This window comes from Petaurus breviceps, unplaced genomic scaffold (genome assembly GCF_028583685.1).
Source record: "Petaurus breviceps papuanus isolate PSGF00001 unplaced genomic scaffold, PetGlider_PUasm1.0 90734, whole genome shotgun sequence".
In the NCBI taxonomy this organism is placed as follows: Eukaryota; Metazoa; Chordata; class Mammalia; order Diprotodontia; family Petauridae; genus Petaurus; species Petaurus breviceps.
The window spans coordinates 5,220,671-5,240,690 of NW_027187327.1; the positions used below are offsets into that span (position 1 = coordinate 5,220,671).

The 20,020-nt window shown below is 32.7% G+C and overlaps 1 protein-coding gene across 1 annotated transcript in view; it reads left to right on the plus strand.

Moving 5' to 3' along the window:
- PHIP (pleckstrin homology domain interacting protein) overlaps positions 1-20,020 on the plus strand; it is a gene marked incomplete at its 5' end in the record, with an annotated part of 195,766 nt that overhangs the window by 64,942 nt on the left and 110,804 nt on the right. The window contains 6 exons of the mRNA XM_069067044.1: positions 5,026-5,096; positions 6,428-6,528; positions 6,617-6,657; positions 7,643-7,741; positions 8,954-9,107; positions 10,002-10,136. Coding sequence (XP_068923145.1) covers positions 5,026-5,096; positions 6,428-6,528; positions 6,617-6,657; positions 7,643-7,741; positions 8,954-9,107; positions 10,002-10,136 — 601 coding nt within the window. The remainder of the gene's footprint in view (positions 1-5,025; positions 5,097-6,427; positions 6,529-6,616; positions 6,658-7,642; positions 7,742-8,953; positions 9,108-10,001; positions 10,137-20,020) is intronic.

Consider the following 20,020-nt stretch of genomic DNA (forward strand, 5'->3'; position numbering starts at 1 on the left):
TTTTCTATGTCACCAGCTTCTGCAAAACTCCAAAAAATAATTCAATTTAATTTCTTATGCTGACCTGCAATATATCAAAACGGAAAGTCTTGATGTGGAAGAGTTAACTGTCAACCATATCAGATTGAGTAATGTGTTATGTTCAAAATCATGATAAATTAAACATGAATCTCAATTTTATTGGGAGAAAAGAATTTAATTTTAATGATGTCTGTGGTAGAAATCCATAATTTTAAAAATGTGCAATTGTGCCCTTTATCTGTATAACTCATTGTGCTAGGTGTTGGAATGAAAGAAGGATAAAGACACATTTTATGCCTTCAGGGAGCTTGTTGGCATTCTGCTCCTGAAGTCTTTATAAAACTTTATGGAGACTTCCATTAAAAGTTGAAATAGAAAATTAGACTAATGAGTGAGTGTAAGGATAATGGCTAGTGTCCAAAAGTCAATAGAAGATATGGTCTTAAAAAAATAAAAGTTAGAATGTTAGTTTTTCCTCATTTTGATTTTCCTTATCACAATTATTTCTCTAAGTAACTTTATTTTTTCCCCCCCTTTTTGGAGGGGGGAAGGCAGGGCAATTGGGGTTAAGTGACTTGCCCAAGGTCACACGGCTAGTTTTATGTTACATGTCTGAGGCTGGATTTGAACTCAGGTCCTCCTGACTCCTAAGGCTAGTGCTCTTTTCACTGCACCAGTTAGCCTCCCCTCTAAGTAACTTTCTATCTTCCTAAAGTTTGTTTTTCAGATGTATGAAGGTTCTTATAACTTAGACCCATTATCCTCATTTATCTGGTATCATTAGGGAATGAGGTACCCCACATGAGAAAATTTTCCAGGTTTTTCTTTGAAGCACTAAAAAGAATTTTAGCCATTTTAAATGACTCTTTTTTCTGTATTTGTTTTTTAAAAAAACAATAAGATAATATTAAATGTATTTTTCACCTTTTCTAGTTGCCTCAGAACCCTTCTTTTTAATAGCGTATTGTACTGTTCTCTGAGACAATTGAGGTGTTTAAGGCTCCTTGTTCCTACATGCTAAATAACTTTAGATTGCTACAATTTTTATGGTTGATATTTTCTGCCATCTTATTTCTCCTTAATCTATTATATATTTTTATTTATTCTACCAACAGTTATTTACTTCAGCAATACACATGTAGTATGTAACTTGGGAAAAAATAGAAAGTTGCCTCAGGAAACCAGCTAATCAAGCTTGCTAAATAAGCTATTAAATTTCTGCACAATAACAAGTCAATAGATTCTGGCCTGAGGGTGTCATTTTTGAGAAAAATGGTGGTAGCTGTTTTTCCTTCTTGTTTTTGTAGTTTTGATTTCCAGAGATTTCCCAGATAAGTGGTGCATCTAATTACTAAATAGAAACTAACCTTTTTTGTTTTGTGGGTATGGGAGAAATCAGGATAAATATAATGTTTTATCGTTTTGGAAAGTGACTAGGTCAACTGTCATCCACACTAACTGAAGGAAACAGTAAAATAGATAATTGGCTAAACAGGTGATTAAAAAACCACTGTTCACTATTTTTTTTTACTAGGCAATACTTCCTGCCTGGCAATGTGGAGGTTAGGGAATTCTAGCCTCAAACTAGCTGATTGGTTTGGAAATTGCTTCAAGAATACCCTGACTTGAAGGAAGCAGACCCAGGCCCAGCTAGATCAGGGAGAGAAGAATATGAATCCTGGAAAAAAACATAAAATCCCTTTTTAATATCTACTGAATTGAATCAACTAGAATTATTTATACTCTAACTTGAATAAACATCTATATGATGCTTGATTCCCAAACCTCTTACTGTAGTGCTTGGCGCAAAGAAAGCATTTCATAAATGCCTTTACATTCATTCTTCTCAAATTTCAATCAAAAGATGGGTGATAAGGACTTGTTGTTTTGCTTGTTGTGTTATGAGAGTCTGAATTTACAGTATATAACTTGAGAGTTAATGTATCCCCACTACCACCAAAGTAGATTAGTTTTTGTCATGAGAAAACTAATTTTTATATATGAATCTTGGCAGTTTCCGATTCTTTAACCTTGTATGTGTTAGTTCACATATAGTAATAAGAAAGTAAATATTAAGGAAATAAAATTGTGAATTTGTTAAAATTTTCTTAAATATTTGTTTTCTTTCATCTTTTTATTTTAGAGCATTATTACTAATGGCTTATGAGTGTCCTCAATCTGATTTATACTAAAAAAATTATCGTTATCGTAGAATATTTTATTTTGGACCTATAGTCTATTTCATTCAGTGTTCAGAGCACAGAAAAATTTTTAGGAAACTGTCACTTCAGTGATATTTTCAAATATTGCAGTAAATAAAACATTAATTTGAATGGCATAGGTATATAATGGATAATTTCTGATTGAAGAAGCAGCTTGAAGTGATTAAATTTTATGTATCCTTTAAAAGAACATTTTTTGTTTCATGTATTTATAAGAAAAGCTTTAAGGAGAGTTTCAAAATTATTTTAACAGTTAGTATATGTATGTTGGACTAAATACCATTTTAAAAATTTAATTTTGTTAAATTTCAGTAAGACAGTTTTAAATTCTTTCCCTTTTTTTGATATGAGAAAGTCTTATTACTTGTAATAAAATGCATAGTGCAAAAGGATATGATTATAACAAATTAAATTTGAAGGCAGATAATTCTTGACAAGGTTTCAGTTTATACAATAGACTAATGATTCTCATGCATTTCTAGATTTGCAAAAAAAAATTAATAGACCTACCACATGATTCATATAGTAACTGTAGTATGGTTAATTTTGGGGTAAGAAAAATTATGCAGTGGCACCAGTTTGAAGTTAGTAATATTTTAAATTAATTCATATTTTAGTATTCAAAATAAGATCTACTTCATTTGCAACAGTAATATGTTGATTATGCTTAATTTATTACAATGATTGTGTTTTTATATTTAGGGGATAGGATTTGGTGAGGGACAGTATGGCCAAAGAGAGTTGCAAAATAGAAAAAGAAAAAAAGAGGGTTATCTGAAGTATTTTTTTTCAATCACAGAAGAAAACTAAAGGTAGTTGAGAGGGGAAAATAGAGTTTTGAAAATAACATGTTGAATATATGTTGTATTTCAAAAATAAATTTAAGTTGTATGTAATGGAGGTTTTTTCCATGATAGCCTCTTTTTTTTATCTGCAGTAAATATGGAAAAATTTTTTGGTATTGGTTAAATTCTGAATAAAAATAAAATTTAATAACTGGTAACATTATAAAGCATAGCATTTTATCCACTTACAGAGGTATATTTGCTTTGTTGTTATTAAGTCTCTTATTTTTTCAGTGTCCAACTCTTTATGACCCTTTTTGGGGTTTTCTTGGCAAAGTTATTGGAGCAGTTTGCCATTTCCTTCTCCAGCTCATTTTACAGTTGAATAAACTGAGGCAAACAGGATTAAGTGATTTGCCTAGGGTCACACAGCTAGTGTTTGAGGCAGGATTTGAACTCATAAAGCCGAGTCTTCCTTCAGACCTAGTGCTTCATCCACTGTTCATCTAGCTACCTCATACTTGCTTTATGATTTGTGAATCATTAAAATAACTCCTTAGTCTTTCCATGGATCTAAGAACTACTGCAGTGAGGGTAAGTTTTTAGACTTTGAGTAGGACAATTTCCATGTAGTAAGTTTAAATTAAATCTTGTTTTTTTGCTATTCAGTAGGTATGTTTTGGTTTATTGGTGACATAGTTATAGTATCTGCTTTTTGATACTTTAATTCATTTCTAAAAAAAAAATAAATTCATTTCTAATATTAACAGCACATTTTGTAGTATCTAATATAAAATTTGTTCCTAATGTGACCCTTCTACTTAAAACCTGTGTTACCTTTGGCAAGTTACTTAACCTCTCTAATCCTCAGTTTCCTGATCCATAAAGCAAAGGATTTGGAATACATGACCTGTATAGTTCCTTCTAGAATTAAATCTGTGATCTTTTGATGACTAGAAGAAAAGGCCTTTAATTAAAGGTAGTCTTAAAATTATTTTTCATTCCTAATTTAACCAATTCCAAAAAGTGCAACTAGGTGGTACAGTAGATAGAGTGCCATTTAATGGACTCAGAAAGACCTGCATTCAAATACTGCCTTATACACTTAATTAGCTGTGTGACTCTTGGCAAGTTATTTAACATCAGTTTTCTCATCTATAAAAATAAGGATAATAGTAGCACCTACCTCCCAGGATTGTTATGAGGATAAAATGAGATAATAAATGTTAGTAGTAGAAGTAGTCGTTACTTTCATCTATAAAGTAGAACAGAAAAAGAATATGGAGAGATGTATGTTTATACATATATATGTGTGTGTACCCACCTATGTGAAAACATGTATTTCTTCTGTCTAGCTTTTATTATTTTTTTAAAGTACATAGTAAATTCAACTTGTTACTTTCAAAACTGCCTGCTTGTCTATTTCCTTCTGGATTTCCTTGTGTTGTATTCTGTGCATTTAAAAAAGGAAAGTTTCAAGGATCTTTTTTTCTAAATTTTTTTGGGGGGAGGTAGTCCTATCATTAGCATTCTCTTCTCTTCCCTCTGCTCCCCCTCTGACAAAAAAAAAAGAAAATAAAAAAGGAAGTCTTTTTAAATAGCCTTTTCCATTTTACAAATGGTAGTTTTCCTGTTGCATTACTGTGTTACACTGTTGTGCCATATGGCATACTCAGAACCTGTCAAATTTGATTAAAAGTGAGTGTAACCAATAATTATGTGTCTACTGTGCCAATGACCTTGGAGTCATTCTTGGTGGAGTGATTATGGCAAAATTTACTTCGTAATCAGGAATTCCTAAAAACATCAATGGTAGGATTTCCACAAAATCCAATCATGAAACATAATGATTCTAAATTGTTTATAGATGGGCAGCCATCTGTTACTTCTTGTTTAATTTCTGTCCTTTTGTATTCATTTTGAAACCTAAGACTATTTCTGGTAGTACTGATCCCTTTAGGGTGATAATTTTAATTGTTTATTTTTTTACATTGTAGTCAAAGACCCACAAAATTTACAGAACGTCCTCGACCTGGAGTCCAAATGATCTGTTCTTCTTTTAGTGCTGGTAGGATTTTTTTTCTCTTGTTTATCTTTCCCTCCCACTCTTTTCTATTTAAAATTTTTTGTTTTTAAACAGAATTTGTAATGAAATACATGCTAAGTAAAAATGTTATTATTTTCCCTTTTGGGGTGGAGGAAAGAGATTAGAGAACAACTGAGAAGGATGCAAAAGAATTCAGGACATTTTTGGGTTTTTTTCTAATCCAAGTTAGTTAATTAGATTATTGTGATTCTTAGCTAAGAGGACTATTATAGAGAAAAGGCATTCACAAAGTTCAAATCAAGGTGTCTGTAACACCATTTGTATTAGAAGAAAAGAATTTAAACATAGAGACTGAATTCTTATGAACTTTGGAAATGCCTTGTAACTAAATAATAAAGATATTTATAATTCATTGGGAGGTATTCCAGTTGCCATGCACTAATTTTTTGCATCCCCCTTTAGACTTAGGCATTTTGTAGTACAAGATATAATCTGTGTTGTGAAGTTCACACTTCAGTTTAAATAGCCATATTTAAGAGAAGTCAGAATTTAGAGATTTTAGAGATGGGACTTAGAGATAAAAGCGTTAACTGACGTAAAGAAAGTTTTACTTTATGATTTTAGAATCTGCTTGTAATTCTACTTTATTCTTCTAATTAGCCTAGAATCAACAAGATTCTTTTATTACTACAACTAGGGACACAGTACATGTCAGAGTAAAAGTCCAGTATCACTGGCAATGTGTTACAGAAAGAGTTGCTAGATATGGAGGCAGAGGACCTCAATTCATGGCTCTGCCATCTACCACCTGTGTGATCTTGAGGAAATCATTAAACCTCCCTGAGTCTTAAGTTTCCTGATCTGTAAAATAAGGGAGCTTAGACTTGATGGCCTGAAATCACCCTTTTAGAGTTATAAATTTATGATCCTATGAATAACTAGAAGAAAGGTGAGGGTGATACTAATATTGCTTTTCTTAGATATTTTAACTTTCATCTGATACAAAAGTTTTAGGTATTTTCCAGCTACTATGACAATTTCTCAGTACTGTTTAAAATTATTTGTCTGGCTTTTAACTTTAACATGATAATAGTGTACATTTAAATTGCAATTTGAATTTCACTTATATAGTGATAATAAAATATTTTTAATCTTTTTTACCATTTGCTCTGTAAGTAATATATTAAATTTTGAAAAGTTCATTAAGTATTGTGTTCAGAAAGAAAATGAATATATTTAGATTTTAAATTTAGTCTCATGATAGAAATTGTGATGATGTTAGCAGTATTTTAGAATCTTAACTATTAAAGGTTGTGAAACTACATTAAAGTGTTTGCTGTATCCTTTCATAGGTGGAATGTTTCTGGCCACAGGAAGTACTGATCATATTATTAGAGTTTATTTTTTTGGATCAGGTCAGCCAGAGAAGATATCAGAACTGGAATTTCATACTGTAAGTATTACTTGAGAGAATTACCTTATCTAATTAAAATTACTTTGACAATTACATTCAGCTCTTTTTTCCTTTCATTTATTTAAAGGACAAAGTTGATAGCATCCAGTTTTCAAACACTAGTAGCAGGTAAGAAAATTATCATTTATATTTTTTTTCAAAGAATAGGTTCTTAGCTTTTTAAACTGTGAAACTGTATAAACAGAAAGAACCCCAATAGCTTTAAAGCTCCTTTGAAATTAGTTACTTGATGCTTAGGTATATCAGAATGAGTGGCATTAACAAATGAAGGCGGTTATTTGCAGCACTAGAAAAATTATAAAGATTAAATTGCTTATGAGTTAGGGATCTGCATTAGTGAATGGAATTTCTACCCTGGATATACCTAATCTTGATGACATCACAGGTTCAAAATAGAAAAAGAAAAAATAGTTAAATTTTTTATTGTTAAATATTAAGCAAAACAAACTTTTTTTCTTTGTATAAGAAATAATGTTAATAGTCTCTGTTTATATAATAAACAATTATGTGTGTGTGCACATACATAAAGTTATACTGAAATTTGGGAAGATGTATATCCTTACAAATGTGTCTACAGTTAGATTATGTTGGGGAAAAAGTATTCATTTTCAACATTATTTTACAGAGATTTGAGTCTTACCTCTATATATTGCCTGTAAATGAAACACTTTGCATATTATTTGAAAACCCATAGTTACAATGTAATATTTACTCCTGTATTCTTTATTGGAAGGAAGGGATGAAGGGATATAGTATTGCACATTTATTTCAGACCCCAGTAACTACAGAGGATTTGGTGCAGAACTGAGTTGCTTGCTGCATCTGGTATTATAGAATACTGGAAAATGGTGCCAAACCACCTTTTAAGCTTGATTTTTCAGTGCTGATTACTGGTGCTAGTAAATTCACATTAAAAGTTAGGAAGGCAAATGTTGAGTATTAATAATTTTCAAAAGTTAAGGGAACTATTTTTAAGAGTGCGTTTTAATTTGGTGTTATAAATGTAGGTATATGAAGAGACATGTGTATGGAATATAGAATAGTGTCAAGGAAAATAAATACTTAAAGCTATTTGTATTTTTCCTCTTACTAGGTTTGTAAGTGGGAGTCGTGATGGAACAGCCCGAATTTGGCAATTTAAGAGAAAAGAATGGAAGAGTATTTTATTAGATATGGCTACTCGTCCAGCAGGGTAAGATATCAAACTTGAAAAATTGCTTAGGGTATTGGTCATTCAGATATATTACTGGTTAGGGTAGATTTCGTATGTAATGCTGGGATTGATGCAAAAAAACCATTGTGACAAAGTTGGCAAAAAGTGGTATGGGATATAGAAATACACAGTAGAGCATAATGGACATTTTCACTCAGAAACTAGATAACCACTTGTTAGCAGTGTAGTAGGGATTCTTGATCAGGTGTATGTATGATGGAGAGGTAGCTAAGTGGCTCAATGGATGGAGCCTTGGGTCTCAAAGACTTGACTTCAAATCTATCCTGAGGCAGTTAATACCTGTGTGAACTTAGACAAATCACTTAACTTCTGTTTGCTTTAATCTACTGAAAAAGAATTGTCAAAATCCAGTATCTTTGCCAAGAATGCCCCATGGATGGTAGGTTTCATGGGGTCACAAAGAGTTAGGCGTGACTGAACGATATCATCAAATGATGAAGTGAAGAGAAAGCTGCATCTGGATTTGGTGTGTGGGTGTGAATTCCAGCTTTGCCACTTACTACTTATATGACTAAGTCACTTAAATTTCCTTAGTCTCTGATTTTCTCATTCCTAAAATTCGAAGGTTTGATTCAATGATGTTTAAGGTTTCTTCTAGTTCTAAAACTTAGAACTAGTGATTTTGCCCCACATATCAATAAAATTCCAAATCTTGCATTTCTACCTTCATATCTGTTCCATCTGGGCCTTTCCATTCACACAGCTACCACCATGATTCAGGCCCACATTACCTCTCAACAAAAGTTATTACAATAACCTCTGAAGTGAAAATTTCACTGTTTTTTCTTTGATCTGTGGGAATCCTTTAAAACTGATCCATTCAAAATACTGGGATAGTTATGATATAAGCCAATGGGATTTTTTTTATCCCATTCTTAAGTGTTCTTGCTTATGTTTAGCATCTTACAGCTTTTCTTTGGGGGTTCGGGGTGGCAGATGAGGCAGACAAGAAATTGTCTCTGGGTCGTAAAGTCAGTGGTAGAGCTGAACTATGATTCTAGTTTTCTGAATTTAAATCAAAGTAGCTATTTTTCTTCAACATTAATGCTATTAAAATAATAGGATTCATTTTTGTTAATAACAAAACTAAAATTTATTCAGATTTCTGTGATACCAGCATTTTACCTATCATAAAACATTTGGTCAAAATAATGTTTTTGTTACTTTCAGACAAAACCTTCAAGGAGTAGAAGACAAAATCACAAAACTGAAAGTAACTATGGTAGCATGGGACCGTCATGACAATACTGTTATAACTGCTGTTAATAATATGACCTTGAAAGTCTGGAATTCTTATACTGGTCAACTTATTCATGTACTCATGGTAAGAAAAAATCTTTTAATTTTAATTTGGTAGACTTAGTTAATATTAATAGATAACTGTTAAGTTAGCTTTATATTGAACTAATTTCAAAATATAACAAGGAAACAAAGGGATTGTAGTAATAAACACATGTCTTTTTACCCAGAACTTCTAAAGACAGGATTGGGAATTGAAACTTTGAAGGGAGTAAACCCTTTTTTGATGTGTTGCTGTTGAATCCAGCTGTTGGTTGATTTGGAAGAACACTACACTACACCTACATGGGAAATGTCAAACATGAGGTCCACGCCACTCCCAAATGTGGCTAAACCAGATTAAGATGTAATTCTGAAATATTTAACAAAATAAATAAAATAAAACAGATATTGCTAATATGTAGTTTCTAAGTCAATAAATATGTGTCTGCAGGGATCTTATGTACGATTTAGTGGCTGCTGTTTCTGTTTGAGTTTGACACTACTGCCCTACATTACCATGTGATACCTGACTTTGAACATTTTTATCGTCTTAGTTTAGTTTTAATTCTAATTCTAGCGCCTTCCTTCTGTTAATTACTTCCTTTTCAGTTTTAACATAGAATTGTTCTATCTGTGTGTGTGTTTGCATGTTGTTTCCTCCATTAGACTATAATTTCTTTGAGGACAGAGGCTATCTTTTTTCTCTTTTTGTATCCCTAGGACTTAAGCATGGTATCTGGCACATAGTAGGTACTTAATAAATCTTGATTGATTGATAGCTTAGTATTTGAGGTATTTATTTTACCAAGTAAATTTGAAGAAATTTATCAAGGTAAAGTAATTTCTGGAAGTATTCTAAAATATTTGCTGTATTAGTGTTACATTGTTAATTTTGCTTTATTGTAAGTGGTTTTATCTTGAAAAATACATTTTTCAGGGCCATGAAGATGAAGTATTTGTTCTTGAACCACACCCATTTGACCCTAGAGTTCTTTTTTCTGCTGGCCATGATGGAAATGTGATAGTGTGGGACCTTGCTAGAGGAGTCAAAATTCGTTCTTATTTCAACATGGTAATTGTCTATGCCTTACATTTTTATATATTTATGTATATATGTATGCATATGCATATATCATATTTAAGATTTCAGTGTTTTCTAACTACTGGCATTCTACATAGTGCAAAAGAATTTCATTTGAAATTGGCCCATAAAAAAAACAGATACATTTTTAGGCCCCAATATTTTTGAAGTATTTAAAATAACTTTTATAAAAGAAATATACATGTTAAATACTAGTTAGTGAGGATTTTTTCCTGGAGTGTTTTGACTCCAAATCTTTACTTGAACATTTTCCACTTCAGTAAATAAAGGTGTTTGTTTTCATCTTAGTGCTGAAAACTTTGTTGTGGAAAATTTAAATTAAAATTTTTGTGTCTCAAATTTATTTACTCAAAGCATTTTGTACTATGCCTATATGTTGTGGTTAGTAGTTTAGTTTTCAGTGTTCACTCAACAAATAATAAACACATAATTGTATATAAGACATTATTAGGTGCTGGGTCCAGAACTTCGAAAAGGAAACCAATTTAGCCCTCAAGAGCTTACATTCTACTGAATGACAATAATTGCAGTGTATATATTGTTTGAAGGTTTGCTCAATGCACAATATTTTATTTTAATTTTCTCATTAGAGCCTCATAACAACTCTGTTAGGGACCTACTGTTCTTGTTACTTCTACACTGTAGATGAGATAACTGAGGCAATGAGAAGTTAAGTGACTTACCTACAGTTAAACAGCTAGTGAATTTCACCTATGGAAGTTGAATCTCCCAGGTTTTCTATGTTTCCAAATCCAACAACAAATTCAGTCTGTATTATGCTGCTGGCTCCTAGTCTTAAACCCAGGAGTCTAAAATACCTGTATGCACTTAAGTCATGTCATTAGAATGCAAGCTCTGGCATATCTTACCAAGAGGGAAGGACTTTTTTTTATGACTTTGTGATTATGTCTAATATTCAAAGATCAGCTTAGCTAAAAACTTTTCATTAGGTTGACTTCAGGGTGACAATTATTTGGTTGGAGCTACTTTCCGTGACTGTTGAGTTTCATAGGGTTTGCAATCTGTATCAGTGGGTGGTACTCACACTTAAAAAATCATGGATCATAGAAGTATTAAAGTATGCAACTACATTATACATAAGTGCCATCATTTGGGGTAGGGGCGAGCATTTCTTGAATGTGAGTAAAAAAATAAGTTTGGAGAATTTCGAGACATAGAAATAGAATGTGAGAGAGAGAGAGAGAAAGGGAGGGAGGTTCTAATTGTAGTGAGTGCTTATTAGAAATGTAATAGGGCAGCTAGGTGGCACAGTGATAGAGTAATAGGCCTGGAGTCAGGAAGACTTGTTCCTGAGTTCAAATCTTACCTCAGATATTAGCTGTGTGACCCTGGGCAAGTCACTTAATAGTGTTTTCCTTAATCCATTGGAGAAGGAAATGGCAAAGTATCTTTGCCAAGAAAACCCTAAATGGTGTCATGAAGAATCAGATATGACTGAAAAGTGATTGAACAACAATAGAATACTTAAAATTTGTAATCAGAATATTTTTTAAAATTTTCTAATATAATCATTAGAAAATCAAATTTTGACTGCTTAAGGACCAGTTACTTTTTAATTATGTTAAACTTCAATGTAGTAGATAGTTATTTTTAAACCACATATAGGCATGTTTTGTACTTCCTCAAGTTGGGAGCTTTCCCCCCAGATTTCAGGTTAATTTCTTATTTAAATATTTTTGGTTCAGTGTGGGTTCCATTTATATATATTTTTATACAACAAATCTCCACCGTTCTCTGTACCAATGTGGAAAGCATACCTCCATTGGGATTTTAAACAAGTTCTTTTCATAGTTAAATCACATTTTTAAACCTAGTATTCCTTTTTCTACTTCTTCAATTTTAAGAAATCTTTTCCTTCATTGAAAGTGAAGGAAAATATTCTATTTTCTATTCTTAGCTTCATGACAAAAGAATTTTTAATTACATTAACTAAAACAATAATATAAAAAATGTATTGTAAGATACTGTGGCTGAATATAATTGACAAAATAATTTCATAAAAAGAAAGTTTGGCTTGGATATTTGGGTAGTATAATGGCCTTGAAAAACAACTGCCCACTAATGAATTCTTGTTTGTGACCATTAAGCACAATGAAGTTATTTCCTGCTAGTGAGATAGTTAGGGACAAAAAATGTTCTAAGATATAGAGGTTAATTCATTTTAAAATGACAAGATGATTATGCCTTTCATATTATATGATAAGTTGATAAGGTTTGAGTCAGCCATTTTCAAACTAATATTTCAAGCTTTTATAGAGGACTGTTAATGGAAGGCAAAAGTAGGTTGAGTTTGGAACCAAGGTAACCCTCAAGTCACAGTAGGCTCTTTAAATACATACTTAGAGCTCTTGCCCTCTTTTCTACTAAGAAAGTCTCTACCAGCTTTTTCATCCTCATCTCCTCAACTAGACCATTACTGTATGTTCCTGATTTTTCTCCCTACATCTAGACTTTCCCTTCATCAGTTCACCATCCAACAGCCACTAAACTGGTATTCCTAAAATATCTGATCCTGTTATTCCCCTGCTCAAAAGTCTTTCACTCCTAGTGTTACCTCCAGGATAAAATATAAACTGATCATCCTGGCATTTAAAGCTCTTAACAATCTCCTTCTCACCTTTCCAGATCTACTTTATGCCGTTTACCTCTGTATACTTCTTTCAAGTCAGTCTGATGCGAAATCTCTTCCTCATACATGAGAGTAAATCTCTAGTATCTGCCTTTGCTCAAGTGACCCCCTATTTATGGAATGCACTACATCTTTAGCAATTTCTTGTAGAATCCCAGTCTTCTTTCAAAATGCAGGTGTCTCCTCCTTTATAAATAAACTTTTCGTGAAACCTCTATTTTGGCCTTTTCTCTCTTGAAATTATTTCATATATCACTGGCTCTAGAGTTAGAGGAACTGGATTGAAATCTTGCCTCTGATTCTTCCTCCCTGTTTGACCTCTCCCAGGGCCTCAGTTTTCTTATCTATAAAATGAGGTTTTTGAACTAGAACGCCTCTGAGATTAACTTTAAGCTCTAGATTGTCCTGTGTTCTATCTCCCTATAAGCTTTTTCTTTTCTCTGCCTCCAGCACCTAGCACATAGTAAGCGCTTAAATATTTGTTAGACTGAAAAAGGTTCATGTATCTCTAGCCTAGCCTTGAATGCAAGTCGAGTTTTATATCAAAACAGTGCACTCACTAGGATGTCTTTCTTGCCATTGCTGTTGCTTGCCTTCCTACATTTCATTCCTGTCCCAGTCTTCATCTCATCTCTCTGGACCAGGCCCTAGTCTCCCAAATTCAGTTTCTTCGTTTATAGAATGGGAGTTATAATAGTCTTTGTGGCATCAATTTGTAAAGCAAAACATATGCATTGTGCATGAGATATATGTTTGTGTGTGCACATGTATTATAATGCTAAAAAATTTATGGTCTTACGAATACTAGCTAAAAGTGGCTCTTTGCCCTTAAAAGTTTGCCCACCCTTATCCCAAGTGTTAGGAAGAATTTTTACAAACGCATATTTGTAAACCCAATGTAAGTATTCAGGTAGACATTTACTGTTTTTCTTTTCCTTATTCTGTTGTTTTCTTGGCTTAGCAATTTCAGTATTACTGTATTAAAGAAGGAAGTAGTTGTACTTGTTTTGTTTGTCCTTTGTTTTCGATGGCATCAGGGAAATGACATGACTGGCAGTTAGCTTCAATTTCACTGCTGTGCAGGGTCACCAGTCTCAGTGTCTCCTCCAGAGTCATCTGTATCCAGTGACCAGATAGTTGTCAGGATGAGTGGAGATGACCAAGGAAATAGTGGGAAACTGACCCTTTTAGGCTAAGGCCTTTTCACATACTAACTTAGAGTGAGGTAACGCCTATTAAGTGAAAAGGCCTCTTTGAGAAGTGAGTCAAGGGATGACCCCTTTAATTAGAAAAAAGAAAAAAAAATCAAGCTGGGAGGGGAAGACCCTCAGGGTTGCTGTTCCAAAGAGAAACAGTTACCTTTGAGTTGCACTTACCTTTGGTTTATGTCAACAGATGGGTATTTGTGGTCTGTTTTATTTTTACCATGATTATTTACTACTATAATATTTACAAGATACATTAATTGATTATTTCACAGAACAGCTCCCTCCTTATTTTAGGGATAAATCCAAGACCTCTGTGTTTTCCAGCAAAATAATTAATATTATTACTCTAGCATAGTATACACAGGGAGAGGGGGCCCTCTTTTCTGCTGTAAATATGTTGCCATGTGTCCCTAGAAGGCAGTGGTCTAAATGTAGGGTCTACTGTTCTTCTTTTTATCTTCTACACTCATTGTATACACTAGCAGAGTTTTCCTTGTGCTTATTTTAATGAAATGGTACAGGAAAGCCTCAAGAAAATACAATAAATAAGCAGTCAGCATTTATATAGGACTTAAATATTAAGTATTATTTCATTTTATCCTCACAACCTCCTATGAGGTAGATAATATTACAACCACTTTATAGGTGATAAAACTAAAGCAGGTATAGATGAATTGATTTGCCCAGGGTCACACATCCAGTAAGTAGATGAAACTGGATTTGAATTTTCCTGATTTGAGTTCTTCATCTATTGTTTCTAAACAATTGCACAGCTAAAAGGTTGAGAAAGATAGAGATCCTATGTTGAGGGTATATAATCAAGCTTACCTCTGTTGATTGACCCTCTGTGTGGCAAAGAGAAGAAAGGCTCATAATTTTTTCTCCTGTGAGGTAAGAAAGTCCCACTAATATCCTACCCTATAAAATTTCCACAGTGTATTAAAATAATACTGTGTACATGTGTACACATATATGTATGTAAACATATACATTTGACTGGTAATGTTGGTATCGGATTATATATATTAAATATATATTATTATAGTAAACCTATTGTTAAATGAGATGAAATCTTTTAACATTTTCTATCTTTAAAGATTTCTGCTTCTTTATTAAAGATTCCTTTAAATCTTTAAAGATTTGTTAAAGAAACAGAAGGACTGGGGGAAAATCACCATGTGTTTTATAAAATGAAGATTTTGAACTAGATGAACTGTTAAAGCTCCTTCCAGTTGTGATTCTGTGATCCTGTTTAATAAATAAAAAGCAAACATTTGTCTGTAGCCAGTCCTAAGTTCAAAGAAAGTCATCACCATAAGATGTGTGTCAATAGGGGAAGGAAGATGTCCATATTCAAATTATAGATTTATGAACTAGTGAAGCTTTTGATATAGTGGTTTTTAGCACTCACAGCTACTTATTTAACAAAATTGAGCCCTGAACACTCAGTCTATTTCAAGTCTGATTTCTATCTCAGTCATGTTAAATGTTTACTTTATATGAGGGTGATTTTAGTTAGGACAGCGTCCTACTTTGGCTAGGAACATTTTTAGAGATTTTTGTTGAGACTGAAGATACTTTGTCTTCCCAAATGCCTAGAAGTCCTTTTCTTTACCCTTTTGCTGCTTTTTCCTTTTTCATCTTACTTTACCACTTTTTATAAAGGGCAAGTAAGATCTAAAACAGTCACTTAAAAATATTTAAAAGTTTGATAAAATTTTCTGTTGATGGAAGAAAGATTTTTTGTTCTTCGTTCATTACCCAAGGATATTTAATATTGAAAAGTATTGTGCTTATTTTTAGTTCCAAATATATTATGCCATTTAGTAGCTATTGGCAAATAGTTAAGAATATTTAATAAAATTTCTTTTAAAACAAATTTTAGTCAAATCACTTTTTAAAATGTCTTCTGTAAAACCATTGTAGGGAAATAGATAAATTGTGACTTCAAAATACTAAAAATTCTGTGTTTAATTCTTGGCTCTGACATTGTGTGACACTGACCAAGTCACTTTGCTGTATTTTTGAATAACAGGGGAAAGAACTATATAAAGTGCTTTTGCAAACCCTAAATTTCTATATAAATAACTTAATATTATCATTTTGATACCTGAATTTACTTTTAAAATGTTTACTACAGAGAAAACATTCTTAATTCTTGATTTTAGAGGTTCATTCTCTCTGCAATAATTCCTGTTATAAATTACAAAAATGAATTAATGTAGTTATTATTAGTGAGAGTAATAAATTAAACAATTCAAATATTCTGGTCCCACTTTTTGATATGAATATGTAACTTTAAATCTTATTTCCCAATACACTATTCTAACCACAAGTTGTCACTATATTTAAACTTCATTAAAACGATTGGTTTAAAACTAGTATTGTGAGTAGATTTTAAGTCCTTTTTATGGAACCTTTATGTTCCTGTATTTGCTAATTTTATAGCTTTTTAGTTAGCCTACATGTGGAGGAGGAGAATGTGAAATTTCTCTTCTGTCCTACTCTTAACTTTTCCCCCGGCTTTGAGAACCCTAAAGTATTCCTAGATACTTTCTTCTGAAAATCATGATAGTGATTCATTGACTTTGGTCTCTCAGTTATTAGTTTTCTCATCTATAAAATGAGATTGTACTGTATTATCTCTAAAGTAATAAAAGTCCCATGATCCTAAGTTCCTTAGTACATATTTAACTGAGCAGATTTGTAAAGTATTTTGACTCTATTAAGGTATCTTTTATTATTTTGACTAGTGTGGCACATCTTAGTCATTTCTGTTGTCTCTTTGCCTTTATTATTTTGTATTGAGTTCTGTGGACTTAGTAAGAAAAATTAGTTACTTGGTTTCAGCAGTACTTAAGTACTTTTTGGTTTTATTTTAAGAAAACAGGAAAATATAGGTTTGGAGTATAGATAGAAGAGATGCTCTTGCTGAAAGTCCACAAAACATAAGTATATTTAAAAATTAGTGTACATGTATTTACATAGGAATCAAACTGCATGGCTTTGTACTATAAACAGAAGATACTCTAGTCATGTACCTGTTTGACAGCTATTGGAGATGAGTAATGTAAGGAATAAGAATGTATATCCTGAGTCATCAGGCAGAGTAGATTTAATGATATAAAAAATAATATAATAAACTAAATGCTAAAATTGTAGTAATGTTATATGCCCCCAATATATACTATGGACCAATGGTATAGAAGGCAAAAATGCAAGAGGAGGAGGAGAAGAAAATTATTTTAAGCCAAACAAACATTAATTCTTTTCTATACAAGTGAAGGTAGAAAAAGAATCCCTGCTTTCAAGGAACTCATAGTCTAATAGAAAAAGAAACATGCAAACAAGTATGTATCAACAAGATGTACATATATACATTATAAATTGGAGATGATCCTAGTAGGAAGACCTTAGCATTAAGTGGGAAAAGAAAAACCTTTGTAGATGTGTGATTTTAGCTGGGACTTGGAGGAATTCAGGAAAGCCAGAAGGGCAGAAAAGAGGGATAAAATTCCAGAAGTGAGGAACAGACAGTGAAAATACTGGGAGTGGGGATACATTTAAGAAGGGGAATCTATAAAGAAGGGAACTATGCCAGTGCAAGGTGGGATATAAGCCTTAGAAGAAAAAAGAGACCTTTCTTTCCTTAGCAACTTCAGGCCAGAGTAGCAAGCAATTAAGAGATTATAGACTGTCATCTCCCAAACAACATCTAAGTTATCCAAAACTGGAGTTCTTAACCCTTTTTTTGTATCATAAACCACTTTAATATTGTGGTAAAGTCTATAGTCTCCTTCTCAAAGTACTGTCTTTCAGTGATTGAGGGAAATTTCAGTTAGAAGTTACTGAAAATAAAATGCCGTTTTATGAGCTTTATGAAATTCATCAACATACCCTAGGTAAAGAACCCGGGGTTCTAACTCTAAAAGACCTAAATTTCTATGATTAGATAAGGACTAACAGATTAGATTTAGTATAATTCTTTCCCACTCTCCTCGCTGCCCCTAAACATGTGCTTGCTTTAGGTACTTGCTGATGTCAAAATTTTCTTTATAAAGAGAAAAGACTTTTTTTTTTTTTTTCTGTTAGAGATAATAGGCTTAAAATGCTGGTTGGCAGAAGTTAATATGATTAGGTTTAGGTTAAAAATAAAATGTAAATTTCTTCATTAGATCTAGGTTTTGATTGTTGAAAAGGGATTGAGAATATAGGAAGGCATACCTGAAAAATAGGAAATTTGTTTGATAGAAATGAAGAGAGGAGAGGAAACTGGAAGAAGATGAGCTTTGGAGACTAATTTGATATAGAACTGACTCTGGGTTCTTAAGTTGTCAAGTGGAAGCTATTCAATTAACTGTTTCTGTAACAGAGCTGCAAAAGCAGTCAGCTCAGCTTTAGATAAAAGACCCTTTTTTGGTGTTTGCTTTTTAAAAAAATAGAGCAGGTTGGACTTTAAGAATCTTCATTCTGAGGGGGTTTGTTAATTGAGGTATTACTATGTTTTTTCCCTATAAATATGACTTTTATGTAGAGATTTTTTTTATTTCCATTTTTAAAGAGTCCAAATTCCCTCCTTTCCAATACCAATTAGTTTGGTAAGACAAATGAATTAAAAAGAAATAACTCTGTTAGGCAATTTGAGAGACTTGTATGATAAAATAATGCTCAAATGAATTTTTATATATGGTATGTTTTGGGGTGGTGGTGTTTAGTCACTTCAGTTGTGTCTGACTCTTTGTGACCCTATTTGAGGTTTTCATGGCAAAGATAGATTTGCCATTTCCTTCTCCAGCTCATTTTACAGATGAGGAAACTGAGACAAATAGGGTTAAGTGACTCGCTCAGGATCAAACAGCTAGCATCTCAGGCTATATTTGAGCTCGTGAAGAATCTTCTCGACTCCAGGACTGGCACTCAGTCCACTGTACTACCTTTATATATTTATGTGTACATAGCTACATACAAATACACTCACATACGTGTGCATTATTAATTTGAAGTCAGGTATTTTATCAAGTTGATACTACATTTATGTGCATAATACCTTTACTGGGTGAAATATAATATTTCACACATTGATATTCATCCTTATGTATTCTAGCAAAATTGGAAGTAAGGAAGGTATAAGTTTTGTAAATGTGAAAATGAATGTCTTGCTCCAAGATCAGATTGCAGATCTATTGCATTATTTATTTATTTTTAAGCAATCGGGGTTAAGTAACTTGCTCAAGGTTACACGGCCAGTTATTTCTGGGTGTGGTGCTGAGTATCTGAGCCCGGATTTGATCCAGGTCATCCCGACACTGGAGCCGGTTCTCTTACTTGCTGAGCCACCTGGCCACCCCTAAGCAATTGGGGTTAGATAACTTGCTCAAGGTTACACGACCAGGTGTTTCTGGATGGGTGCTAAGTGTCTAAGCCTGGGATTCCATCTCCAGGTTATCCCGACACTGGAGCCAGTGCTCTTACTTACTGTGCTACCTGGCCAACCCGATCTATTGCATTATTAAGAGATTGATGATGGAAATGTGGCTAGGATGATAATAAAAGGCTAGTTACTAAGAGGACAAAGAATTGGTTTGTTTTCTTTTTTTTTAGTAGTAATTGGCATTAAAATGTGTCACCAGTTTATCGAGTTGAAATTAAAAGCAGTTAAGTACTATTCCTCAAAGGTAACATCTCAGTACCTGACAAAGGGGAACATAACTCATTAGAATTTTAACATACAGATAATGCTTAGTTTAGTCTTTTATTCCTTTTAATGATGGCTATTTGCTTTTGTAAATAAATTTTAAAAGAAAACTAAATCATAATTGAAGAGTGCCTTATCATTTCTTATTAAACTGAAGCAGTGGTAAAATTTACTTTAATACTTCAAAAGATCCATGATTCCTTTGGTGTAGGTGGGAAAACAAAATTTACAAGGAAATTTCTTGATAGTAGGCCATTTTATAGTCAGTACTAATAATATGCAGTAATTAAAATATGGTCTA